Here is a 27,769-nt window from a genome sequence, read left to right as displayed (position 1 = left end):
ATGTTCGCCAAGAAATAGTATGTACCTATAGCCTAAAAACGCACACCTTTCTTACATTTAGATACATTGACCCCAATTTTTCTTCTTTTTTCTTCCTTTGTCTTCGTTGGAGTTTTGAAATTTAATAGTTTACTATATATTCATCGTAGCAAATAAACTATTTAGGGCGAATCCAACCAGATTAGAGGATAATGTAAGGGTCGTATTCCAAAACTCTACTCAAAGCTCTAGTTAGGACTTGAGTATGATTTAAAGCACTAGAAATCATACTGAAGTCCTTGCCATTAGGGTCGTATTTCCAGTGCTTGAAATCATATTCAAGTCCCAACCTGGATCATTGTGTAGATTTCTGGAATACGACACTCAGTCACAGATAGGGGGATTAAATTAATTAATCATTAGTAATAGCTTGATTTTTCTTCAGCGTATTAGTTTTTCATTTTGAGGATATAAATGTATATTATTGTATAATCTTTCACAGTTAGAATTATTATTAATTAAATAAACGAACTTTTGTAAAATGTTACTTTTTGGGTAACAAAATGTAATTTTCATTTTTCGACTCAAGGGCACTGGCAACACTGATTGTGACGTTGGTGTTGTTTCTGTCTGTGGTGTTGTTCTCATCTCAAGTTCTCGACAAATAAAATGTTCTTATGTGCTCAATTAATAAAATAGTTCTCATATTAAAGTAATTTCGTGACATTTACGGTCGTAAAAATGGCTTAAAACATGCTTGGTGATATCCAACTAACCAAACGTCTTATAGTAATTGCTTTAGTTCTTGGTGTTATTTATATTTTGAAGGAATTTGTGTTTGTTTAGCCGCTATGACTACTCACCGAGTTGCTTATTTCTACAATGCTGATGTTGGAAACTTTCATTATGGTCCGGGTCATCCGATGAAACCTCACAGGCTGTCTGTGACCCACAGTTTAGTGTTGAACTATGGGCTGCACAAAAAGATGCAAATATACAAACCCTACAGGGCCAGCGCTCATGATATGTGCAGATTCCACAGTGAGGACTACATAGAGTTTCTACAGAATGTCACTCCTCAGAATATACAGAGTAAGTAAACTGTACCCTTAATATGCGACTTCGATTGATAATATTATACGCGTTTAGGTAACCTTGATAGATAAAGTATGAGCATAACAATGGAACCTTGAAGATATGGGCACAACAAATTTCATTGTCACTTGTGTGGAAGTCGCTGAATTTATTTTGCATTTAGATAGCTCGCTGCAAATATATGTTAAGGGGTCTAAGAGATGTTAGTTTAACCCAATGTGACTGTAGTGCTCTAATACAGTGCATGTAGCACTTGCTGGACCGCTCCTATTCAAATGTGCATGAGGGAAGACCTCAACATGGCCATAGATAACATCTCAATACCAGAAGCAAAATAGGTGCCTTGACGTCGAGTTGCGGACACCAGCCCGTTACACCAAGTACCAGAAGTATCAATTAATATAAGGGACAAACCATGGTTTCTCAGGAGAGCAAAAAAAGATTTTATTTTTTTAAATCTGTCCATAACTTTTTACTGTCTGCTTCAATTTCGATTGTGTCTAGAGTAAAGTTTTTTAGAATTTCCTCTTCTTATAAACCAAAGATTTAGGAATGCCCAGTGGTTTAAAATATAGCATGAAAATTATACATAATTCTATTGTAATTGTAAATTCTTTACAATAGAATTACGTATCACTTCACTTTTTATTTTTATGGCTCCATCAATATGAGAACTGATGATTTTGCCACTGTCACAGTTGAAAGAAAAAAAACGAAACAAAAAAAAATTTTCGCTAAGCTCTAATAGGACATTAACCGGTGTTGGTAAGTTGGACTACGGGAGTACTCAGTTGAGAATGTAAGACCAAACAGCAAAACAATATTTATAAATATATGTTATTTAAGTGGATAATTTTCTATTTCTCTTCCTGCTTACACTATGCTTGACGGTTTTCACATAAAATTGATATTAGTAATGTAAGGCACAACTAAACATCTTTTTAAAATGTTTGTTAATGTAAGGGATTACTAATGCTATACTTTAAACCACTGGGCATTCCTAAATTTTGATAATACCAATTGATTGAGCGAGAACTTCCGAATGCAATGACATATGTAACTCATTTTTTACAAGATGTCCCTTACGTTAATTGATACTTCTGGTACCGATATGGCATGTATTTAAATGATCATTTTAAATTTGCAAAAGCATAACTAACTTAACCAAATAACAAAAATGTATTAAATTTATGAAAAAAAAAAAACATTCCTTATAATATATTTTTATCTATATTAGTATACAATGAGCATTAAACATTAAATTTAGATACCTATTTTTTGTAATTCGTTTTATTAAAATACTTTTTTATTTAATATACAATATTTGTATACTAATATTGTATTCATTATAATATAATTTGACCTGAAACCATGTTCGGGAATGCAAGCAGATATGCTTTGTCTGCTTTTTCATATACTACCCTAACATAACCTACTGAATGGAGAACACCACCAAGATTTGACCTATATCAAAATATAGGTCTATTAAATATTATTTATAACGTAGGATATTGTGTCTAATAATTAAATATTATTCATAACTATCAAATGTTAACTTAGTATGCTTAAACATAATGATAGTGTTACCTTGAATGCAGTTCATTTTTATTTTATCTGTGGATCAACTAATATAGACGGAAAAATGAATATATATGTCAAACATAAAAAAAATATTGATTATTTAAAAAAACGTCCACATTTTCCATAGATCAATTATATTTTTGAGGATCAAATAATATTATCCCATAACATATTGTTCAAAGTGTAGCAACATTGTATTGCCACTGTAGATGAATTATGAGTTGAAACAATTCTTATATTAATAATAGCTTAGATAGCTCGAAAGCTTTGACTTTAGAAAATAGTAAATATTGATTTTTTAGGTTTTCACAGTTGAACCGTGACCATGGGACCTTTAAAGGGCCTGAAACATTGGTTTGTTTGAAAAATCAAATATATGCGATTTAAATCCGGAAAAATAGTTTCATTTCCTAAAATAGTAAATAACCATGAATAATTCATACTATAAGTAGGTTACAACATTTGTATTGTATGTTGGTCTTTTTAACCCATATTGTTAGCATAAACTGATGACGTTATTTGAATAGTCTTACACAATCATAACGATTATTGTCAATGCCATTCTAATACTAATGGCTGTTACATACAATGTTTATAAATAGTGAATTATTAATATCAGTACATGGAACTTGAAATTCTGAATTAAGCTATGTATATAAACTTCATGCTATCTTACTCACTCAATCAGTACTTAATACTTATAAATAATCTCTTCAATAATCTCTTCAATAATCTCTTCTTTTTAAAAAAATTGTTTTAGATAAGTTAAGATTTATTTTTTTCTTGACTCTTAATTAAGAGAATGTGCCAGTCCTATTGTACCTTATTCTAATTGTTACACAATTGACAGTAAAAATGATTTTTTAAATTATAATTATTAAAAAATAGAAGGTCAACTGGCAATAATGTAGCATGTTACACAACATTTTTTTAAATTTTGATAAAGGTTCAGACAGAATCTCTTGAAATAATTTATTGTTGTAGTGGTTAATTTAAGGTCTCTTCTCAGGAGACAATTTGGGTTGTAGGCCATGATCACTCACAGATTTTTCTCTTGCCTTTACCTAAATTATGTTTTTTTTTTAAATTTCAGGCTATTCTAAAGACCTTCTCCACTACAACATAGGTGATGATTGTCCAGTCTTCGAAGGGCTCTTTGACTTCTGTTCAATGTACACTGGAGCATCACTGGAGGGTGCGATGAAACTCAACAATAATGCATGTGATATAGCTATTAACTGGTCCGGGGGCTTACATCATGCTAAGAAGTTTGAACCTTCAGGTTTGTTGAATAAATTATCATAAATGTAAAGTTCTATGTTACTAAATACAGGTCAGTATTTAGCATGTAGTCAAGTGTAAGTGAGGTGGACAAAAGACTTGGTGATGCTGGAGGGCAATGGCAAGGGACCTGTCTAATCCAAAAGACAGTCTGACATTTACAGGGACATAGTAAGTCCTTTAATTTCGAGATGACGCACTCTTTGGAACTGTTGATCAACATTAACTGCCACTCAACATTAACTGTCACTGCAACTGAAACTGACACTCGCCTAAGCCTAGTGGCCGCCATTAAGGCAATAATAGTAATATTTAGGAAATGAAATTATTTTTCCGGATTTAAATCGCGTATATTTGTTTTTTCCAAACAAGCCTTCGGGCCCTTTACAGGTCCCATGGTCATGGTTGACTGTCAACCGTGACCATGGGTTTGACTGCATGTTGGCGAAATTTAAATTAAAAAAAAGAGATTAATTCGACTGTCATCACTTTTGTACAATATATCGCACTGTTAATATATAGTGTATTAACTCAAAAAGTGTATTTTTTCAGAATCAACGAAAAATTAATTACCTATTCACTTCCCGTGAAAGATTATTAAAATTTAGGTATAAAAAAAGTTTATTACAGACATCTGAACAATTTCGTACTTTCCAAGTATACGTAAAAAAAAAAAAAAATCTTTTTATATTTTTGAGTAAAGACTGTTTTGTCCAGAACTAGCTCACATAAAGTTTATCTCATTTTGAGTTAAGTAGATAAGAAATATAAAAAAATGACGAGTAGATATCTTTTCATTGTTTCTTACAATATTCTAATGACGGTTTTATTGACGTGTCAATCAAATTTTAAGTTCAGTAATTGTATAATTTTGAATTTCACGTATTTTGACTTACGACACTATTGCTTTATGTTTTCAGGTTTTTGCTACGTAAACGACATTGTAATAGCAATCTTGGAGCTTCTGAAATATCACCCAAGAGTTCTATACATAGATATAGATGTGCACCATGGTGATGGCGTCCAAGAAGCATTCTACTTAACAGATCGCGTGATGACAGTCAGTTTTCACAAGTATGGGAATTATTTCTTCCCTGGTACGGGAGATATGTATGAAATTGGGGCCGAGAGCGGACGGTATTATTCTGTTAATGTCCCATTGAAAGAAGGCATTGATGATCAAAGTTATGTACAGGTTTGTATGATTTATTAAATACTAATTAGTAGCAGTAGAGCTTCTTGTGAAAGAGTTCACCCAGGCAAGTACTGCCACTGTTAGCATTACTGCGTTCCGGTTTTGAGGAGTAAGGGTGCTGGTGAAATTACAGACACATGAGACTTGTTAACTTTCGCAGGGTGTCGGGCGCAGTGGCAGTGCCCCTCAGATCTTTGCGATTTAAAATACTGAGTGGCACTGCAACTGTTATGGACAGGCGTGTAGCGCACCATCAGGTGCACGACTTGTGTGTCCCATCACTACATATTATTAAAATATTACCTCTTATTATACATATATACTCCTTTTTTCTAATCTAATAATAATATAGCCTTTTGACACACATTCTTTAGCTTTGTATTTATAGAATGAGTATCAAATTCAATATTTGCATTTCCATATGCTTATTTACTATATGTTTTATTGTTGTATGTTGTGCCATGTGCTGTTGGCAAATGTATAATATTTTGCAAAAGTCTTATTCTTTTTGCTTAATGGCACTACCCTTTAGATTTTGCCAGTATCGAGTTTTCCGAGTTTAGTAATTTTAAGGGCTTCTGTAGACTCTGCTATTCAGTGTGATATAAAAAAATACTTTCTTATTAGACTTTAGAGCTGCAGAGCTGTTGAATAAACTACTTATATACACACAAAAAAGAAGTCAACAGGGGATATAAAATAAAGAAATGAATTAGTCAAAAAACACACTAATTCACGGAATATCTTGCAGCTAGCACTCAACCAAACAGCAGAGTCTCCTTACAAAAGTCTATCTGTTTAGATAGTGTTCTAATTGTCTATGAATGAATCATAATTCCAAACTTTAGCCTAATGTCCTAACTGTTGGCACATAAAGGGAACTGGACAGGAAGTAAATAATTTAGCGTATTGACTACGTAAACTGGGTTTACGGACTTACTCATTCTCTCTTATTAGCCATTGTACTTCAATTACACTTGCTCTTACATTGGGTTATCATGACGGTGTTGTAATTAAATTAGATTGTATTTTTTTAATAATATTAAGTGACGGGACGAGCGAGTAGTGCGCCTGATGGTAAGCTATAACAGTTGCAGTGCCACTCAGAGCTTTAAATCGCATATATTTGAGGGGCTCTGCCACTGCGCCCTTCACCCTGAGACGTAGGTTGATAAGTCTCGTGTGCCTGTAATTTCACCAGTACCTTTATCCTTCAAAACCGGAACACAGTAATGCTGACATTACTGCTTGGCGGCAGAAATAGGTAAGGTAGCAATACTTCCCTGGGCGAACTCTTTCACAAGGAGCTCCACTGCTGCTAAAATTAATATTATAATTAGTAATTAATAATACAAAGATTTAACACAAAGAACAAAACGATCTGACAAGCCTCGAACCTGCGTCTGTTTTTGCAAACTTGGGAAACCGCTCTAGCAATTGATCTAGAAATCGAGTCAACAGACCTTACGAATTTTTCTATGCATTTGTTACAAATCTTTGTTTTTATTTTTAACAGCTTTTTTCCCGTAGCACCACGTGTGAGAAATCTATGAAAGTCTTTATTCACTCAACCAGGTACCTTTACAGCCCCTTGTTCCCAGTCGTCACCACTGGCGATAAATGGAATATGTTACGAAATAATATCAAATGGGATAAAAAACCCATATGTTGCTAGGTGGTGACAAATAGGGATGAAAAATCTCAGTTGTTAAAAAATCCTGTATGTTGCCAGTAACAAATCATTATACCGAGACGTCCTTCCACGCACTGTTGCTGTTCTGTTTGATATTGTTATATCTTTTATTTTCTGATGTTGTAGTTAAATGTACCAATCGTTGCTAAATGACTCTCATCACGTGTTGCCTAGAGGACTTGGTTTTCTCGCCAAATCCTTCCTTAAAAAACAGCTTATGTTTTCAAGTAAACGATATATGTATACTTATTTAGTTTTTTCAACATTACAGGTATTTAAACCGGTAATATCAAATGTGATGGAATTTTATCGACCGACGGCGATAGTACTACAATGTGGGGCAGATTCTCTGGCTGGAGACAGGCTTGGATGCTTCTCGCTATCCACGAGGGGACACGGGGAGTGCGTCAAGTTCGTCAAGAATTTGAATGTGCCGACACTGGTTGTTGGTGGTGGGGGGTAAGAATGAAATAAACTTTATTTGATGGCGTATTTCTGAAAGATGTGCGTCTTGATCATAGCATGTGGGGGGGGCTATGGCCTCTGGTGGAAAAGGGCGTGCAGTGTATGTATATACGTATTTCTGTTTGCAAATAACTTTCATGCAAGTATGTATAGAGTACTCGTTTAGTAGTGGTAGAACTCCTTGTGAAAGAGTGCGTCCAGGGAAGTACTGCCACCTTACCTATTTCTGCCGCCAAGCTGTAATGTGAGCATGACGCGTTCCTGTTTGGAGGGGTAAGAAGGGTGCAGGTGAAATTACTATCACTTGGGACCTGTCTACTATGTCTCAAGGTGATGATGACGGAAGCAGTGGCATTGCCTCTAAGATCTTTGCGATTTAAAACTTTGAGCGGCACTACAACTGTTATGGAAGGACAGGCGTGTCGCTTATCACCAGGCGCACGACCCATCACTTGGTATTATAAAATAAAAAATACGTTAACTATCAAAACAAAGCACATCCAAGGTCACATAAGCAATTAAAATCATACCGAAATATCTGTTGACTTTAAAAAATTAACTTTTTTAAAGGCTGGTGAAAAGGTGAAATTTGTGAGCTTAATATTTAAAATAGCTCAAATTATTTTAGTACAATCTCTCGAATGACGTTTTGTTATAATATGATTTTGTGGCAATAGTTCTGAGAGCAGGCAAGAGCAGAATTACAACAGAGGAGTCGATTTGCACAGATGTTTCTGTCGAGTCATCGCCAAATTTTTATGCTTGTTTAAATTACAGTTTTCCGTAAGTGCCTTGATTAGCATAATTGTACCATCACGACTTTCCACAAATGGAGTAGGCAGAGACTAAGGATCTCCAATCGTTGCACTTCTAATGTACCAAAGCCAGGTATATTTAAGGCTATCTGGTGTTGGGTTATAGAAAAATTTCCATTTTGAAAAGTCGTATCTTTCAGAAACAGAAATGTTTTTCCGGATATTTTTCCAATATTTTTCCACGTTTGACGTTGACACCTGTCAAAAGTTGAAGTTACTGAACGAAAACGATGTAGTCAATAAAAAGGATTTTTTCCACTCTTGTGAAATCATTTTATTTCTCGTTTACGTGTCTTTTAGCTTTAGCAAGTTTATTATATAATTCACGCTAAACGATATTTTTAAACGTAGATTTGAGCCTGCGAGATGATATTTTTCTAATTTTTCCAATTTTTCGGACATTTTTCCGGAAAAATTTCCACTAATTTTTCAGACAATTACCCAACACTATTCCCATCTAATACTATATAGAGTCAGCTCTTATCATATTATGTTTTGTTTTAAACTAATCTCACTTGCAGGTACACGCTCCGTAACGTGGCTCGGTGCTGGACATACGAGACATCGCTTCTAGTTGAGGAAAATATATCCAACGAGTTGCCCTACACAGAGTACTTGGAATTCTTCGCGCCTGACTTCCAACTTCATCCGGACATTAACAGGTAGATGAAAAATAGATGATTGTTTTAGTTTTGTGGTACATTAGTAGGTTGTATGATACTGTTCCTATGGCAAGCGGATAAAGAACCAGAAGAAAAACATATTGTAATTTCTAGATAAATTGTATGATACAAAATTACAAGTAAATTTGCTATTCATTGCAATATTTATTTGTATATTTTTTGTGAAAGTAGTCCACTGTTTGTTTGAATTGATACAAATATCAAAGAAACTGAGAGAAAAATTTTTGCGATTCATTATTTTTTATTTTTTAAAATTTGTTAGGGTCAAAAAACAATCGATGCAATTAAAATGTATAACTTTTTTTACAGTAAATATGTGATGATTCCGTCACCAACACCGTTTACCACCAACTAGTACAAAATTTTCAGAAGTGGTGATGCATTTCAGTAATAAATGACTAAAGAAAAAATTATATTACAAAAAAGTTATGTACAATTCAAACCAAATCTATCGTTTCTTACAAAAAGAAAAAAGAATTACGTCCACCGTGACCATGGGACCTATAAAGGGCCCGAATCGTTGGTTTGTTTGAAAAAACAAATCGACCCCTCCTACGTAAAGTATCGTATGTCGAAATCGCCAAGTTTAGTTTATATACGCGATTTAAATCCGGAAAAATAGTTTCATTTCCTATAGGTAGTCGTTTTTTTTCATATTCGGATTAGACTATTCGTTTGCCTCTTTAAATATTTATCTCGTTTAACCTCTCACCCTGTATAAGTATTGAATAAAAATAACAATTGAAAAGAAAATAACTATATACAAATTCGAAGTAAGTCCGAAATTAACTTTTTAAACATACTACAATTATAATAACGCGCATACACTCATTGCCCCGCACTAGGAAAACCCTGTGATCGCGGGTGCCATGGACACACACATAGACAACCACAAATTAACCCAAAATCACGAGATGAATAAATGTAGGCCATACAAATATTTCTCCCGGCCCGGAACCTGTGCGTGGCAGTCCAGCATGCTAATCGCGGCCACGGAGACAGTCGTCATGGGATTATACCAATGTGGGTAGATAAAGATACAAAGATAAAGTCAGAAAAAGCTTCACACACGGAAGTGAATAAGGGCTAAAAAAGCGTCGTGCGTTTCGCATCGGTGGTACGAGCCGATGTGATGCCGTTGATAAGTGTGGTGATTCCTTTAATCTTTCATACTCCCGATCTAGTGAACGGTGGCTTCGACGGCCAATCGGCGTAATGAGATAACTTGATAAGTCAATCAATAAGCTTAAGGCGATAATGTTAAGCTATATATTATCGCCTTAAACCGATTCCGCGTCGATAACAGAACAAAATGTTGATTGTGAAGTCAGAAAATATGTTGGTTGAAAAGTCACAAAGTGGGATAAAGTCTACTAGACCGTACGAATTTTTAAATGCCCTTGTTGCAGATCTTTGTTTCGTTTTTGGCTTTTGACGACTTTTTTGCCGTAGCGCCATTTGTGAGAAATCCATGAAAGCTTTTCATCACTCAGCCTTTAGGCACGGCCCGGTATGCTGAAGACGCTGGTTCGAATCTCGAAGGAGTTTTTCTAAGTGTTCGATCTTTGTATTATTGTAATAATAATAAAGTCATTTATTTCAGCCCATAAGATAATGGTTAATTACAAAAGAAAACCTTGAAACCATGTTATTTGAATAATGGTAGATAATTAAAATATAAAACAGCTAAAATTAAAATTTGAAAATTAGGAAAATGCACAAATCAGTACTTAATTTGCCGTTGCAGCGATCTTTACCCAAAACTTTAAAATTGTATAGTCAAAACTATGGGCAAACATCTTAAGGATGCCATTGCCACTGTCACTCACTCGCTTTAGCAGAGACATCTGTTTTATTAGTCATCTGTTCGCGTCTAGGCAAACACGTATTATAACTAGTGGAGTAATTTAACTTATTCTTACATCTCTGTAAGTCTTCTGGGCCCTAAAAAAATCTGCTAATTTTAAATCATCGCAGTTGTGTGTCGATAGTGGTGTTCTGCTAAATTTAGTAGTAGTGGGTCATTGGCTAGCCATTGAGCTACTGTTCAAATGCCATTGTAATTGTTTGGTATTCTGCTCTTCAATGACGAGTTGACAGTAAGTAGATGGCGTAGTGTATTAATATTAGATTGCGCATTGTACGCTGTTACGTCTTCGCAGCCCTACTATATGGCGTCGAAACTTGGAATCTCACACATAATACAAGGAAGCTGGAGGCTTTTGAGATGTGGATTTACCGCTGTACTTTGAGAATCTCTGCCGTCCGCTAACTATCCTAAAAAAACCATAACTCAGTTTTAGTATATTGAAATTAATGATATTTCAGCTGTGCATTCTTAGAGTAAGTTCCGATGAGTCGAACAGGTTAACTAATTTTAACTGTTTTAAAAGAGAATTTTGTAATCTGTCTTTTCCTATATAGAACGGATATTTGACCATTTGTCACTTAGCCGCGTTCAGTTAGTGGATGCAGATCTCGTGGCGTGACCGGGTTACAAATGCAGAAGTACTCAATAAACTGAAAAAGAAACTGGAGCTTATGAACTCCATTCAGTGCAGGAAGATGTCGTACTTTGGCTACGTCATGAGGAATAATAAATACAAATCACTCCAGCTCATCGTTCAAGGCAAAATTGCTGGACAACGAAGTATTAAAAAATTTGAGGGAATGGTTCGGCTGCAGTACCACCTCGCTATTTGAGCCTCTAAAGTCAGGATTGCCATAATGTTGTCCAACTTCCGATAGGAGAGGAACCCTAGGAAGAAGATTAATATTGTATATATATTTAATTTACAAGACTAAATTGCTAATTAAACGAGTTAAGAATTAAGATATGCATAGTAATTTCAATGGTAGTTTTAGTAAGGCAACATGGACAACACTAATTGTTAGTGATTGAACGAATGAATGTCACTGTACTTCGAAGGGTCGCGTGGCGATTAAAAAAGTGGTCGGCGACTCGGCGATATTTAGGCTATTTTTGATATAGGCAAAGGCGATTTTAGGCTATCAAGTATGGGGAATTACAAATTTGATTGAGGATTTTGTTGGGAATGGAGTTTCAAAACTAATTTGGAGGTTTGAGTATTTCTACGTGTGGGGAATTGGAGGATTAAGAGAATTCATATTCCCCAATTCCCTGCAGCGAGCAAAATTGCTTTCCTTGATTATCAGGGATTTTATGGCTTGGGCGAATATCGGTTACTTTGCATCCGTAAATTGGCGAATTAATGTAGTAAAAGTCTGGCAACACTGGTCATTCTCTCAGAGACTCACTGCCATTGCAACTATATTTTAGCAGAATAACAAATATTATCATAATTGTATTGCACAATCTCAGTGGAGTCTTAATGGAATTACAATGTTTCAAGAAAATTAGCAGAATTGGGATTCTGGTAGCTGTAAGGGTACCAGGTTAGAGATGGGCAGTACTTAAAACCTAATCAACCCACCCGGGTTTTTACTCAAACCGGTTTAACTAATTTGGTATACTTCCATAGGTGTTTATTACAAATTTCGATGTTAAAAATATTTTTTAGAAGAAAAAGAGGCATACCCGCCTTGCAATCCTGTGGATTCTCCCTACTAAGGATGCTTTCGGCTTCGGCTAATTTATTTCAATGCCATTTTCAAGCGAATCGATTCAATCGATTTAAATTAAATCGATTGTAATAATATCATTAAAGAACATAACTTGATTCGCATCAAATATTTAGTTGTAAATAGCTTTAGCCCACGATTTCTGGCATTAATGGGTTTTTATCCAATTTAATTAATAAACGAACTTCTTATTAGAATTAGAACGAATTAGGGAACGGCATTAACAAACCGCCGGACGCTTGCTCAACTCTGTACCAGCTGAGTGAAAATACTTTCATGAAAAGAGAACACATAGAGAAATTATAAATCTATGGGCTCCATCCCTAGCCCAGTTGGCAGAGCGGTAGCCACGTTGAGACAACAGTCGCTGGTTCGAATCCACTATAACAATTATGAATTTAACCCTCATTATTCTTCAGAATTAATAGAAAACAGTGGGTTACAATCTTTTATTATCATAAAATAAATACTAGCTCGAGTCGGAAAGAGAGATTGCCATTACTCTTTTAGACAGTTTTTAAATAAGTGTATCTAAACCTAGCTTAATTCAAAGAAAACTAAATGTCATGACCCGACAGTCGAAGGAAGTTTTCTTTGTGTTTGTTGGATCTTAATTTGAAATACATGTGGTTGGTGTAATTACTGTGTAAATTATATTTTTTTATTTTATTAACAACATTGTGGCTACATAAGGCCTGTTTTCAGGCCGGATAGTACGAACAACGCGAACAGCAAACAGTACCTCGAAGCCATCACAAAGTACGTGTACGACAACCTGAAGATGTGCCAACATTCACCTGCTGTTCAGATGACACATATACCAGGTAATTAAGGATGATTTATTGCTTTTTCTTGCATGTTTTGAAAATATTAAAGTCACAGGTCGTCCATGGACTTTGACACTGGGATGTCGTGTGTACAACGTTTTTAACAATAACGAGACTTCCCGAAGCCCTGAGCAAAACCAGTTCAATATTTTATTAGTTCTATTTTTCTAAGTTTTCTAAGTATATACTATGAGTTTGCTATACAAAATCAAAACACCTTTGTGCGAACAGTCTAGACTAGACTAAGTGGTCGAACAATCGACTATTCAATTTATTAAATTCTCAGTAAGTCGAAATTTGTATTTTTTTATTTGTAATGCTACTATCTATATTAAACCATTAACTTTCCCAGGCGACTTCTTCCCCGAAGAGTACCGTATCAAAGATGAACCGGACCCAGATGTTCGTATCAGCCAAGAGGAAGCTGACAAGATGGTGGAACCAAAGAACGAGTTCTACGATGACGAAAAGGACAATGATAAGGAACCCGTGCCTGAGAAAATGGAGATATAGCATACGAACGGTGAGGTTGACCCGTTGGCCATTTGACAACGGAGGTATAGGAAAAAATTTCCTATACTCAAGGATTTTTGTGAGTGAATTCAGTGGACAAGAGAATTGTGAATGTTTTTATAGTGTTAAATAATAATAAACCTGGTGAGGTTGGTTTATGTAAAGGTGTTGTGGATAGACCCATCAAATCAACAGATAATATTAAAGTCTGATTTTAATAGAATATGGATAATAAACTTGATCCGGTCATTGCCCATTCAACAACGAAGGTATAAGAAGCATACTAAAGGACTTGTGTGTGATTTATTAAGTGTACAAATGCTGTGAACATGTGTTAAGTTTTTAGTGTAAGAGTGTTGTCAGACAAGCTGCATTTCGACTACATCTACTGCGATATAGTGAGAATGTAGCCAGCGAATAGCAAACTCCGAGCTGTATGCTATTGCACATTATACACTCCCGGACAAATAAATTTAACCCAGCTTGCATTTTCAGTATTAAATTCTCTGAGCTGGAAAAATTTTTAATTGACTAAAAACTATTATGCAATTTGGAAACTGGTACATTAAACCTTAAGTTAAATTTCCATAAGTCTTTGTTGAAAATTTGATTTGTAAAACCACAGAAAACTTTCATCAATGTGAGCCTTTTGAGAATAAAAAATCAATGTGCCTGTAATTGTGTCGAGGAGTATATAATAATAGCATCATCTACCTACAGCTATGCAGTCATATTGCCCTGTAGTTGCAATGTGAAACTGCAGCTCATCGCTACATCCTTAGAAGTAAGGTAGCTGTTAAATATTAGGAACATTTGGTAACTATACATGCCTTTATAGAGACTCGTCTGTATCGTTCTTACCAGCCATATCTAATGCAATAATAAAATCAGCCCTTCTAATTCTGTATAATATCTGTAGACCTAGTACTAGAGTATGTCTGTTGCATCCATGAGTTCTGTTGCAAAAATGTGAAGGCCAGCACTATCTGTAGTATTCTATAAAGTTGAAATTACTTTTGTTTTTTTTACTGACCTAACTTAGATGTGTTACGCAACGTTTAATTCGTCTTTGTGTTACGTTCATACTTTTGTGATGGAACAGGAATGTGACATGGTTTTGGACAATTCTGTTATGGTGGTCAAAATGTGCAGTTGCTAGGGGTCGAGCTGTTTGTTATATAGTCTCTCACTCCATTAACATTATACAGTAAAAGTAAACAAGTTTGGATAAAATTCTAAAGCAATCACTCAATAAATGGAAGAAGTAACACTTCTACGTATATTTTGAAGATTTCGACGAGATCTCACCAGTTTTTTTTAAAATATCATTTCATTTGAATACCAATTTGGAATCTTATTTGAAAAATCAGAAATTGGTCCTTGTTTTTTTTTCTTGCAGAAAGGTAAAGGTCTGTACTATCAAAAGTGAGACTATTTTTCAAATATAAAGTATGGATAGTCTATGGTTATGGTTGCAAATAGTACTGAACGAAAAAAAAAAACATTTATTTCATTCAATTACAGTTTTTGTAATCAATTATTAAATCGAATATTTCAATCATAATCGAACAAGTAGGTAACCTATAGTATAAGAATTTGAAGGAGGATTTAAAATTAAGATTTTGGGAATTCAAAATTTATTTTTATAGGTCATGTAAGATAATAGTCAACCACTTCAATCTATAGACAAGAATATTCACAGCAATTACACGTTCCAAACAAAACACTGTCAATGGTGATAGTCTTTGTTTTAGTGTTGAATTTTATCAAAGAATATCAGTGCCGTAGTACCGTGCACAGACGTGAACGTGACGCGACGTATACCTATTGGGAATGAGCCAGGCAGGCATATATTATTGAGTGTTTACCAATGATATTTATCCATAGTTGGGGAATTAACGTAAAGCCCCTGGCAAAGTCGCTATTGCACTTTTGCTTTGACCCAGGGGCCTTCCGCTTACCATTTATAAAATATATTAATAATTATTATATTACTGAAAAAAAACCAAATGAAGTAAAAAAATACATACAGTCGAGTTGTTGAAATTAAGTAGGTACTTTTCCTTGGGGAAATGTAACGATCTTTAGACCATGCAGCTTAGTATTTTTTAAATTTATATATGGTAGGTAACCCGTAGTAACTATTTTATTTATATTATCCCTACTCTGTAATTGTGTAGTCAAAACGCTTCCTTATTAACCTATGATATTCAAGTGATTTCTTCACCGCACATCAGTGTAAAACAGCATGTGAGTGGGACGCCGCATCTAGAACGCTAGTATATAGTATATAGATACTAGCGTACTAGATGATATCGTTGATAATAGTAGTGCACCTAAAATATGATGTGGTCAGGACAGTGACCTATTTGTTTACTTTTTCTGTATAATGGATTGAAACAAACTATACGCAGTGTTTAATGCAGGAATGGAATAAATTATATTTGTATCTTTATAGGTACCTGTCTTTCATTTCGGTCTTGCATATTTAAGCGTCATTGAGATAAAATATATATATTATATTTAAATATATATGTATACTTAGAATAATAACGCATAGAAACCTAGCTCGCACACGCTAACTGAGGCAATTGAAGCGCTCCCAAAGGGCCTACACGAGCGGGCGGCCCTTCAGTGCTCAAGGTCAACTTGCACCGCGAACAGCTCCAGAATTTTAGCTAAAAATGACGAAATGTGCGGTAAATGAGTGTAAAAATACGTCAGACAAACATAAAATAGATACTAACATCACATTCCACAAGGAAGTAATGCGTTTCAACTTGTATTTTTATATAAATATTCACTAAAATCGAAAATTAACCTACTACTAAAACTAGCCTACATGAATTTGATTTTTGCCTCACTTGTGACAGTTCGTTTGATATGAAACTATCATTCTATGCGTTATTATTCTAAGTATATAAGCTGTTCAGATTTCAGGTCTATAATTGTATGTTTGATACTGATTAGCAATTACATTATAATACTGTCTTTTACTTTAGGAAAATTAAGGACAACATGTTACTTAATGGGCATTCAACTTAAAGGTCGTTTATGCAATAGAATGTTAATGTCAATATATGTATAGTGTACATCAAAACGATCTAAACGGTAAAAGTAACAAAAATATTTACCAGATTCTCGATAGTAATTTTTTTTAAATCTCAATTATGCATGTTGGACACAAATCAATCTTGTCTCAATAAATTTAAGTGCACTTAAAGGTTACCTATCAGTAGTCCGAAATGACATTTGCCAAAAATAACGTTTGGTCGAAATTTCATAACCTCCAAAGTAATTTTGAGAGGAAAATGTTTTTTCTTTTAAACCTGACTGAACCTAACCTTACCGAACCTAATCGTGTCTTTGCGATAAACATTCAAGATATCCTGAAAGAACAACTGTTTCGTTATAATTCGGTTTTCGGTGTAATGAAAATTCGAACAAACGTTATTTCGGACAAATAATTTTCGAGTTTGTGATAGGTTACCGCACTTAAAACTAAAACACATCCAAAGTGGTCAATTATATATCTATGAGTTAAGAGTGCCCAATATCTGCATATTAGAGTAAAAAAAAACTTTACGACAATAAACTTAAGTGCACTTTTAAATACAACCAAAGTGATCAAGTATTAATACAATACTTTTTTTTAAACATCTTGTACTTTTACGTCGTCTTGGTTAGTTTTACCGCTTAGAATCTAATCTAAGCCTTAGATCGTTTTGGTGCTTATAGTGCCCTTAGCCACTTTATAAAATCATTATCATATTCAATGTATATCATATTCCACTTTTTATTAGCGTACTTAAAGATCTATACTACCTCAAATGGCTTTGAAAAAAGTGTGGAATCAATAACTTTGTCAAAAATATATAGTAAAACTGAGGACATACACTGATTACTATACAGTGTAAGAAAACCGATTCCTGAAAATTTTCATAATAGAAAAAAAAACCACAAACTTAACTCTTTACAAGAAAACTGCTGTCAATTCATTTGATACCTACTTTATGTATAACAATCATTGACTTACAATTATATGGACGTCGGGTCCGCGCTAAAAAGTGTCCGCACTTGTAAGGCGCTAAAATCATATACAGAGCGCCAAACTCCGCTTTAGTCTTCATTTGTTCGACTGACAGCGCGATACTGCGATGACATTACAATTTAAATTTCGAATAGGTTGACTTGGGACATTTTTTTCGTGGTTTTTGTATTAGACCCGTCTTCCATTTATTTGTAAGTCAATGATAACAATGATTTTTGTTACATCAACTGAACTAAATAGAACACGTATACTACCTATACGATGTACATTTTTCAAATGGCTTTCGCTTGTAAAAAAACATGCTCATGTTAAAAAGCCTTTTACGATTATTATATACTGTACGGTAGATATTAATAATCGTGCAGATATAGTCAAGAGGATATCAATCTTGCCAGTTTGGACTTTGAACCATTCTTATTGCACGTACCGCTTTATTATCCTTCATTTAATAAATTTGGGTATTTTTTTTATGATAGAATTTATTTTATTTAATTAATCGTGTAGGTGCCTACGCGATTAAGTCCCGATTTAAAAAAATCAAATTTAATGAGTAATCAATGTATGAGAGTATTTATTACAAGCTAATTATAATCAATGTAATATGTAAATATTTCAGAAATAAATAGATCGATTCCAACAACATACTCACAATCTTCACATTTGTTTTATTTCTTTTTTTAACTTACAAATGGAGGGGTAAAAAAATACAAAGTTTGTAAAAAATAGTCAAATTTATTGCTAGAATTAAGAGTCATTAATTAATCATTTATACTACAATAAATACTAAGTATTCTAATGAACACTAATAACTACCGAATTTCAAATCTAAATTGTTGTCACTAATATACTTGTGGATGTCGTTCATGTCCTCCATGCATTCGAAAGTGAACATTTGTAAATTTTCACACTTCTCAATCACTTGCTTCACTACACCTTTCGACACTTCCAAAGTGCAATCCATCCATAAACTATTTACATTTCTTAAATGCCCTTTTCCTAATAAATTCAATATCATATCGTCAACTTTTATTTTCGACTGGTATTTGAGCACTAATTTCTGGAAATTTTCAGCACACTCTAAGAAAATGCATAGCATTTGATCTAAGTTGAAGGCCGCATTGCCTAACGTTAACATTCTTAGCTCACTGAATATCTTCTTCGGCCGCTTAAAGTATCTTGGTATAACTAAACATTTCGACTGAGTCATGAGACATAGGGAATTTAAATTGGGACAACATTTACCTATAACCAACACCGACTCTAAAGTCAACGAATGATCTATCTCCCATAGGGAGAAGTGCGTCAAATAGCTGCCTTTTACAGCTAAAAGCTGCTGCATAGATTCCGTATAGGAGAAGAAAGCCAAATTCAATCTATTCAGTCTCAAATCGCTCATAGAAATTTGTTCCAATATCGCATCTTTATTGTGCAAAGATAGATGTGTAACTGACAAATCCCTCAGAAATGGACAAATTTTTATTAACTTCTTAATCCCATCCGCAGAGACAAAATGGCAATTGATTTTTCTCAAACTTAAAGGCCCTAAATCCATGACTGTCCCAATTAATGTTGAACCAATATCACAGGACTCGATTCTCAACTCTTCAAGATAAGGAAGCTCGCTGATTAACATGATGATACCGCCTTGTGAGACACAACGACCAATCCGAATTGCTCGTTCGTTCCTTGGTGGATCCATGGCTAATATTCGTAAATGTTTCAAATTTGCAATACTGCATAGACCTGCGTCAGAGACGTTCCTAATGAGAACGGAAGCATTGAAATGTGACTTGCAGATATCTACTCGAGAAACAATGTTTATTTCTTCAAGTAATAGACAACTGACGCCAATAAGATGGAGTATTTCATCAGTGCATATGAATTTAAGGTCGAGAACGACTAAGCGTGTGAAGTTTGGAAGGGTGCTGAGCCAGAAGACCTGTGGTATGCTGTTATCGAGATCGGATTTGCGGAAGACTGTCAGGTTGGGGTGTGTTAACACTTGAAGTTGAACTCGGGGTTCGCCGCAGTATAGACAGCATGTTCGTTCTGAACAGAGTACATCAAATAACCTGGAAAAATAAACATGTATTAATTTCAGGGTCACAAAAACTATAAAATGAAAAATGTGATTTATTTCTGGATTAATTATTTGTACACATACATTAATGTGTCCATTAAGTAGTGATCTTTGAGTAAAGCTCTTTAATACAGTAAATATTCCATATTATAGAAGACCAAAGCTAAATACCCAAGGAAATTAAGTACTGCACTGTTTAAGCACTGCCGACTTGTATTTTTTATGTTGATACTGTACTGAACAAGATTTAAAGCTTATTTTTGAGTGCTTTGTTTGGACAAATGAGTAGCCAAGTAGTGTAGGTACGCAGTCCATACAGTGAAAGATATATGTTATGAGATTTAACCAAAAGTAACCCCAGCAGCCTTTGACTATTAGGCTTAGGCATATTGTCGCTTAGCAGACAACCCTGTTCAAGTGGAAAATTGGCGATTTTTCTTTTGAATGTTACTCAAGTTCAAGGAAAATGTGAATATCAATAAAAATTTTACAAGTAACTCATATACAAATAGAGCACTTATTAGTAATAATAGATTAGAAAATGTTGTGTGCAATAATATTAATGCAGTTTTACACACTCCTTTAAAATTGCTCCAAATGAAGTAATGTGTCTTGTTTGCGAAGCGACAATATCTATTAATAATATGATGTAAGCATCACAGTTGTATTTTTCATACAAAACTTAGGGCATACTTGATCGGATGAAGCATCTGATTACATTTAGTGCATTTTAAGTAACATTGCGTCTTTGGCACTTTTCGCATTGTAATTTGCTGAGTAGACAAGAACAATCAAAAAGAAAATCAAAGAACACAAAACAAGAGCAACGTACCTGTCTGGCAGAAAATTCATCAAGTGAAGTTTCAATGCCACCGCCTCATTCTCGCACTCCTCAAACTTATTCTCGGGATACCTCTTTTCAATAATGTAACAAGCAGAATTAATCAAACTAATACAATTTTTTACACAAATTTTGAACAAACTATGTGGTTGTTTTCGAGGAGACATTGTATCACATTACAAAGAATTTTTTACTGAATTTTGTGTGGAATAAGTTTACGTTGCAAGAAAGTGTTTATAAAGTATTATTTTTGGTCAGTCAAGGAAAATCTTTGTGAGATATTTGATGAAAAACAGATTTCAACGGACTGTTTTCTTGCGAAATGAAATTTCATTGATTTGATGTTATTCTCAGCTGTTGCTGTCATTCGTTCCAATCAGTCATTCGTTACGTTCGGATACTCTTTGAAATTCACGTAACAAATTTAAAAAAATGGACGCATTCAACCCTTAGACTATGGAATTTTTTCCATCCTCTAAGATTCAACCAAAGTTTTGCAGTTGCTTCCGACATATTTTTTTTTATTTTTTTATTTATTAAGGCTTTGGCAAAGCCATCAGCCTAGACATGAAGTTTGTTTCTGTAAATATGGCCGCCACAAAGAGGATAGGCAATTTGAGACGGCGTGTTTGGATTGACTCGGGATTCCTTAAAACGGGCCGATACGGATATTTTAGTTCGAGATTCATATAATTTCGCGTTTTAATCTTCGATTAAGGCACAATAGCACTATCCTATTCCACTTTAAACTAGATTTCACAAAATAATTGAAAGTCAAAATAAAAACGACACTTTTCCCTCCAAAAGGTCCAGAGCGAATCCGTCCCGACATAATTAAGTAGAAAAAATATGAGTAGAGTTAAAACAAAGCTTTTTAAACTTAAGTTTTTTGAGCAAAAGTAACCGATCAGTCAGCCAAACCGAACTTTATTATTTCTTGTCGATATAGTCGTTGCCGGTTGAAAATTGGGTCAAAACATATTACAATAATTCAAAAATATTACAATTACAATTAAATAACACAAAAGGTACATTAATTAAAACAATTTCATTTTTGTTTTTATTTTATTCTTCGTTTCTCTGTAATACATTATGCCTAGAACTAGTAAATTGTAATTAAAAATATTCTATTAGTAAATAATACATATTCTATCTCACTAGGTGCTTCTTTTTAAACAGTAAATTGTATCTAAGTATATTTTATCATTATATCATTAATTGGGCATTAATAATCCAAGGCTCTTTGTAAGGTAACAATGTTATTGTTCCTGCGCTACGTGGGTATCTAAAAAAAGTTGTAGGAAGGTTGTAGGTAAGTACATTACGTGATAAATTCCAAAAATTCCAAGCAACCGTGATTTTCCGTTAATGCATTTTCTGTTTAAAAACGTATTTTTTTAAATAATATTACTATTAAAATGATAATAATGTTGATTGAAAGCTTGACATGGGTATTTGTCAAATTGTTTAATCATGTATTTTATTTCCTATTTTTAATTATTTATAATCTATCAAGTACATACTAAACTATCTAAACTTAACACATTATACTGTCAAATAATCTACCTAAAGCTATTATACATTATTTACAATAAAATATTTAAGTTGGTAGATATTTTATTTTAACATTTATAAAACTTTTGATACTACAAAGATATTTTGGCACTAAAATTTATGTAACATTTTTTATACTTCAACAGTAAATGAAAATGGCGTATGTAAGTAGTTATTCTGTCGTACGTTCTAAGTATGTTCTATTTCAAAAGCCTATCTACAGGACAGATTGAAAAAATATAATATTGTGCTAATTTTTGTACTAAATTGAAAATAGTTAATAAAGTTCGTATAGTTTACTATTACGTACTTCGTACGAATTTTTGGACGAGAAAAACTTTAGGAATTATCTCAATTTATATTATAATGTATACCAAGGTTTTTCAAGTACGTTATGTAATGAAAATTCTAGGAGAGCTATTACAAAATATATTTTTTTAAATAAAATACGTAGTGATAATTAAAGGATAAACCACACTTATCGAAGCGGAACTAGCTTGAGGCGATTATATTTTCACCACACTTGTCGGATTAAGCCGATTCGCTGTCGACGCAGATGACGAGACGCCAATTGTTTCTAAACTAGGATCAGCCGTCGTTGGCATGTGTGTTCGGAGTAAGTTGATTCGTTGCCGACCTATGTCGAGCCGCGTTCGTACGGACCGATGCTAAACGCAAAACGTCTTCGCTCTTTCGTTCATGGACATAAAGCTTTTTCTGACCGGCGTAATGCGATTCCGCGTCGATAAGTGTGGTTTGTCCCATAAATGTTTACATTAAAATTCAGAATATTATGTATTAATTTATTTTTAATATTCACTTTTATTTCAAAACAAATACATTTAGATATTTTTAAAATTTATCTCTTTTATTATGTATGTACCTAACATAAAGAAATACTTTCTAACAGAAGGAGTGTTTTAACTCATAAATATATTAATATTTTATTATTCCATCTTCTATTCCCTACTTACAATCTACCGCAATAGTTAATATTTTATTGCAATTAATAATAAATTGATAATTTTAATAAGTATATATAAGTATACGAGTTTCATAATTTTTGTGCAGCTGATAATATTTATGTTCTTCTAAAAACAATCAACGCAATTATTTTCTTTTGAATTAATTATAACATTAAATACTTAAACAATAGACATAAAATGGACATCCGATAGTAAAAATGACGATTTATATCACAACACAATTTTAAATCTAATCTAGAAATAATAAAATAACATAGTCGAAGTTCTCGTAAAAGAAAACGATCACCATCAATAATTGACCATAAGCCAGTTGTAGGCCACCTCTTGTTTGACTTCCATTCGAAATACGATTATTTGAATTAAAACGGTCGTTCGCACAAACACCATTTAAATTGGATCCGCCGTTCACTTCATTCATTCCACCTTCATTTCCATTCATTCGTTCATTATCTCTCTCAGTTTGAGCTAACGCGCGTTTTTCGCGTCTAATGTCGGACCTTTGAGATCCGTGATACACGCCGGATCAGAGTCTCTTGTGGGAATCTGTGCTGGAACTCTTCAAGGATCCAAATCGTCTCGTTCGGGATGTAGCTGGAGCCGGTGTTTCACGGTCTAGACTGGCTGCTCGAAGTATCAAGCCCCTTGATTGTGTTACTTCTGGTCGAATCTGAAAGATAATTACGTATTAAGGCATTTTATTAAACAACCTTGAGAGATTCAAGTTCATTATATCATAGGTCCGCAGATCTTTGCTTTTCTCAATGTTATGCAGTTTTACTGCCTCCGTGGTCGAACGGTTGCAATACTGGACTGGAATTTTTACTTTGTTTATTTAAAGGTAGATAGAATATTGCAAATATGACTTTCGCACCGGTTTACCAATTAACAATAGGCTGTAATTTCAAGTCTTTAACTCCAATCATGCTTAGCAATTATACAATATATTATATTTTATAGTTCATAAAATAACATGATATAAATAATATTATGTTGATCTTACCGGCTCTCCAACAGATCCGACCCGGAACTGTCTACTAGTTCTTGATCGAGTGCTGGGCTCAGTGAAGGACGTCTCCAGACTCCTCTGAGACGGATCACTTATGGATTGAGATAAAAGGTGTGTTGTAGACGAAGAGTTGGAGTCATCGATGTTGGAAAATTCATCAGGACTGTCTTCTCTTTGCGGGGTATCAGATTCCTGCAATCAAAAATTTTTTTAAGATAGGCAAACAAAAAATTAAGGATTAAAAAAGAGAAAAATTATGGATTATGGTAATAATCCAATCTGCTAGTAGCTGACAATAGGTTTTAGAATAATAATAATGATAATTTGTTTATTTGCTTAAAACATGATATAACAGAAGATGTTACAAGAGACAGTGCCAGTACACACAAACATGTTTCGCATGTATTAATTAGCATGCAAATGTCTAGTTATATAATATCAATCAAACTACCACAACACAATAATACAAAAATGTCACAAACATGTCAAGTTACAAATTAATTTGGTCAAGAATGATAATCTAAATGATAAGAAAAATGAATGAAAAAAAAAACAAATATTAGACCACTTGTACAGCTTTGTTTTAAACAAACTTAAGTGTGATAGTTTAATCGCAAGTGATATTTTATATGTCAACACACGTTTTTAAACAACTTTTACTGTATTTAGCAGTCATAGGAATAGTGTCAAGTACAAGTCTATTCGGGTTTCTGAAGTCTATTATTCACATCACAGGCTGTCTTAAACAAATATGTGTGTTTTCGTAAAAAGATACAAATTTCGTATATATACAAATGTAGATGGTAGTGGCAACAGACCAAATAGATCAAGCTAGCATTGAAAGTACCTGTTCTCTCTTGGAAAAACTCAAGCTATATTTGTAATTAATCCACAGGCAGAGAATTGTATTACTTAACTGTCCGCGTCAGGACAGATGAAGCGCAAGGCTTCGTGTTTGTTGGTGGTGATAATTATCTAAAGGAAGACACCAGTCCACGTCCTGTTTTCCATGAATTAAGGATACGAGAGGATGTGGTTTCGTAACGGTGATGATGCTTTCGAATGTGTTTAAAGTAAAGATTTGCGATTATAATGAAAATTATGTATAATGCTAATGTCCACGAATGAATCAACCTATTTCTTATCATTTCGTCACTATACACAATAAAAACGTTAATTACACTGTACGGTTAATACCGCACATTAAGTATGTTACCGCGTCAGCATTTTTATGTTTTTATGTTTAGTTATAATTTCTACACATTTGCAATCAAGGCATTGTCATAAGCAAGCGCGTATTTTATTTTGTAATCAAGTAAACGAAATAAATACCATTTTTTTAAGATCAACAAGGATTCTTTATTTATTAACATTATAATCAAGATAGTTTGTGTAGCAAGAACAAGACGCGAACAACACAATGTTTTTATTTCGAGCGTTACTTTTGGGAGTTGAAATCCGAAGTGAAATAGTTTAAGTACAATATACGATAAAGAATCCCATCTCAAAAGTTCCTGAAATTACACCTTTTTGCCAAGTTTTATTGAAATCGGGTACCCGAAAGTGCGCGAAACCGGGGTCATCCCTTATATTGCCACCCTTAGAGGTGGAATATTTTCTTTAAATTTAAATAGGACCAGTATTATATATAGGTAAGCTCTTTAAAAAAAAAGAATCATCAAAATCGGTTCACAAGTGCTGGAGTTATCGCGTAACATACATACAAAAAAAAACGCAGTGGAATTGAGAACCTCCTCCTTTTTTTCAAGTTGGTTAAAAAGGATAATAAACTTTTTACCTCTTCTAAATCTCTTAGAGTAGTAGGGTAGTGGTGTCTGCGTTCTTCTCTTTCCTTTTCCCGCTCTCTTTTCTCCAGCTCATCTGCTAGCATCATCACCTCCCAGTCTCCTCCGCTTCCTGATAGTGCTAGACAGAATTACATCACTTAAATTTCCATTGCTGGTAGAAATAGCAATTCCAGCAGTTGTTTGTTCTAAATTTTATTCGCGACAAATTTTAAATTTTTATCGTTAATTCTTTTGGATTCTAACATAACATAGCCTGTGACCAAATTTACGCCAGCTTTCAGAAATAAGATGGATAGTATTTAGATTATTCTAGTTTCGTCCATGCAAGTTATTTATTTATATATTTTACCTGTTGATTTTAAGTATGGATTAACTAGAGAGGACTGCTAATCGCGATACAAAACAACGTAGTCGGATATTTAGTACCTATTCGTACACCAGATGTCGCGACGAGTACCAAATAGCTATTTTTGTAAATAATTTGTAAAAACAAAGCTACTCTAACTTCTAGTGATAACAAACAAATCAACTAGATGGCGCTTATTGCACAGGTTTTTATGCCGACTATTTTCTTTGTTTAGGATTAGCGCCATCTACCCATATTAGGAAGCATTAATTTATAAATTAGTTTGTAACACACAATGCCATCTATTGATTACGCATATTCATGGTCAATATTTGAATTACAAGGACAAAAACTGACTTCTTATATTTCATATTAAAGAGCAATTACTTGATATCTACGACCATTTACATAATATAAATTACTTCCAGGTTATTATTAATCAGCGGCGTTTAGATACAAGACGAAATTTTCACCTTTTTCAGTAACTCTGAAAAAGGATACACGTAGTATGGAGATTAGCAGTCTTCTTGAGTTATTGATCCATGATTTTAAGTAATAGTTAAAAACATTGGAAGCGTACAAACAAAAGTAGTACCTCGATGGATAGATGATTTCGACAAGTGATTTTCTGTGTATTGTCAATTGTCTGCAAGACGCTAATAGAACATGAGATAAAATAATATACGAATGAAAATAAAATTAACAGAAACAGCAATGAAGAGTGTTTTCACCTCTTATAGGAGACACGCTTCCGTGACCCATGCTACTCGCTCGTGCCCGTCTTGATGAGCTTTCGACGAATTCCTCAAACACCGGAGTACGGGGTAGCGACTCTGAATCACTACTTGACGATGTTGATGTCCTGGTTAGAGAAAGTTTATTTAATGGAAAATTGGAATAGTTATTTGTTACGCAAGGCTGCAAAGTTGTTGTTGGACGTGAGTGGTTCTTATACAGAATCCTGAGCGTAGCGAGAGTTTCAAGCCACGTAACGCAAATCAACTTTTGCTGCCGAGCGAAACACACAACTTTTTACCACACTATAGCGAGGAAAATGGCAGATGAAAGAAAAACAGTTGAACTATAAGAAATAAATTTTAATAAATTAAATTAGTAGGCATTAATAATACAATTGTTGTCAATTTAATGTCAACAATAATAAGAAGAAAATATACCAACGGATTTATACGAGTGTTACATAAATAATGTACGACATATGGCGTAGTTGAATGTGTGATTATGTTTTTTTTTCATCGAAAGAAAAAGTTAGGTGCACCATAGTCTATCATCAAGTTCGATTTTCAAGAACCTTTTCCACGCTAGTGTGGAAAAGCATATACTGGATGGGAAAAGCGCTTTTACGCGCA

General features: G+C 34.0%; 3 protein-coding genes across 5 annotated transcripts in view; 1 reads left to right on the top strand and 2 right to left on the bottom strand.

Annotated features, from left to right (window-relative positions):
* Positions 1–827: 827 nt before the first annotated feature.
* LOC113240172 (histone deacetylase 3) lies at positions 828–15,126 on the top strand. Of its 3 annotated transcripts, none has more exons than XM_026477411.1 (7): positions 828–1,071; positions 3,749–3,937; positions 4,857–5,131; positions 7,096–7,283; positions 8,626–8,766; positions 13,105–13,214; positions 13,570–15,126. In XM_026477411.1, exons 1-7 carry the CDS (start codon positions 831–833, stop codon positions 13,728–13,730), a joined length of 1,305 nt encoding a protein of 434 aa, XP_026333196.1. In that variant the 5' UTR covers positions 828–830; the 3' UTR covers positions 13,731–15,126. The 3 variants fall into 3 exon arrangements, with proteins under 3 accessions (XP_026333196.1, XP_026333195.1, XP_026333194.1); XM_026477410.1 differs by having other exon boundaries at positions 830–1,071; positions 13,096–13,214; XM_026477409.1 differs by having other exon boundaries at positions 830–1,071; positions 13,084–13,214.
* Positions 15,127–18,583: 3,457 nt separating this feature from the next.
* Positions 18,584–20,982, bottom strand: LOC113240149. Its single transcript, XM_026477380.1, has 2 exons — positions 20,694–20,982; positions 18,584–19,853 (listed from the first exon to the last, which is right to left on the bottom strand). Exons 1-2 carry the CDS (start codon positions 20,867–20,869, stop codon positions 18,584–18,586), a joined length of 1,446 nt encoding a protein of 481 aa, XP_026333165.1. The 5' UTR covers positions 20,870–20,982.
* A 2,389-nt stretch (positions 20,983–23,371) lies between these two features.
* LOC113240087 overlaps positions 23,372–27,769 on the bottom strand; it is a 90,823-nt gene continuing 86,425 nt past the window's right edge. The window contains exons 21-24 of the mRNA XM_026477297.1: positions 27,134–27,264; positions 26,047–26,174; positions 24,243–24,440; positions 23,372–23,909 (exon numbers count right to left, since the gene is read on the bottom strand). Coding sequence (XP_026333082.1) covers positions 23,766–23,909; positions 24,243–24,440; positions 26,047–26,174; positions 27,134–27,264 — 601 coding nt within the window. The 3' untranslated portion in view covers positions 23,372–23,765. The remainder of the gene's footprint in view (positions 23,910–24,242; positions 24,441–26,046; positions 26,175–27,133; positions 27,265–27,769) is intronic.

The sequence above is a fragment of the Hyposmocoma kahamanoa genome, unplaced genomic scaffold, assembly GCF_003589595.1.
Source record: "Hyposmocoma kahamanoa isolate Upper Pololo Valley unplaced genomic scaffold, ASM358959v1 120, whole genome shotgun sequence".
NCBI classification, from domain to species: domain Eukaryota; kingdom Metazoa; phylum Arthropoda; class Insecta; order Lepidoptera; family Cosmopterigidae; genus Hyposmocoma; species Hyposmocoma kahamanoa.
The sequence above is the reverse complement of the archived record's forward strand: the minus strand, read 5'-3'. Positions and strand labels throughout refer to the sequence as shown.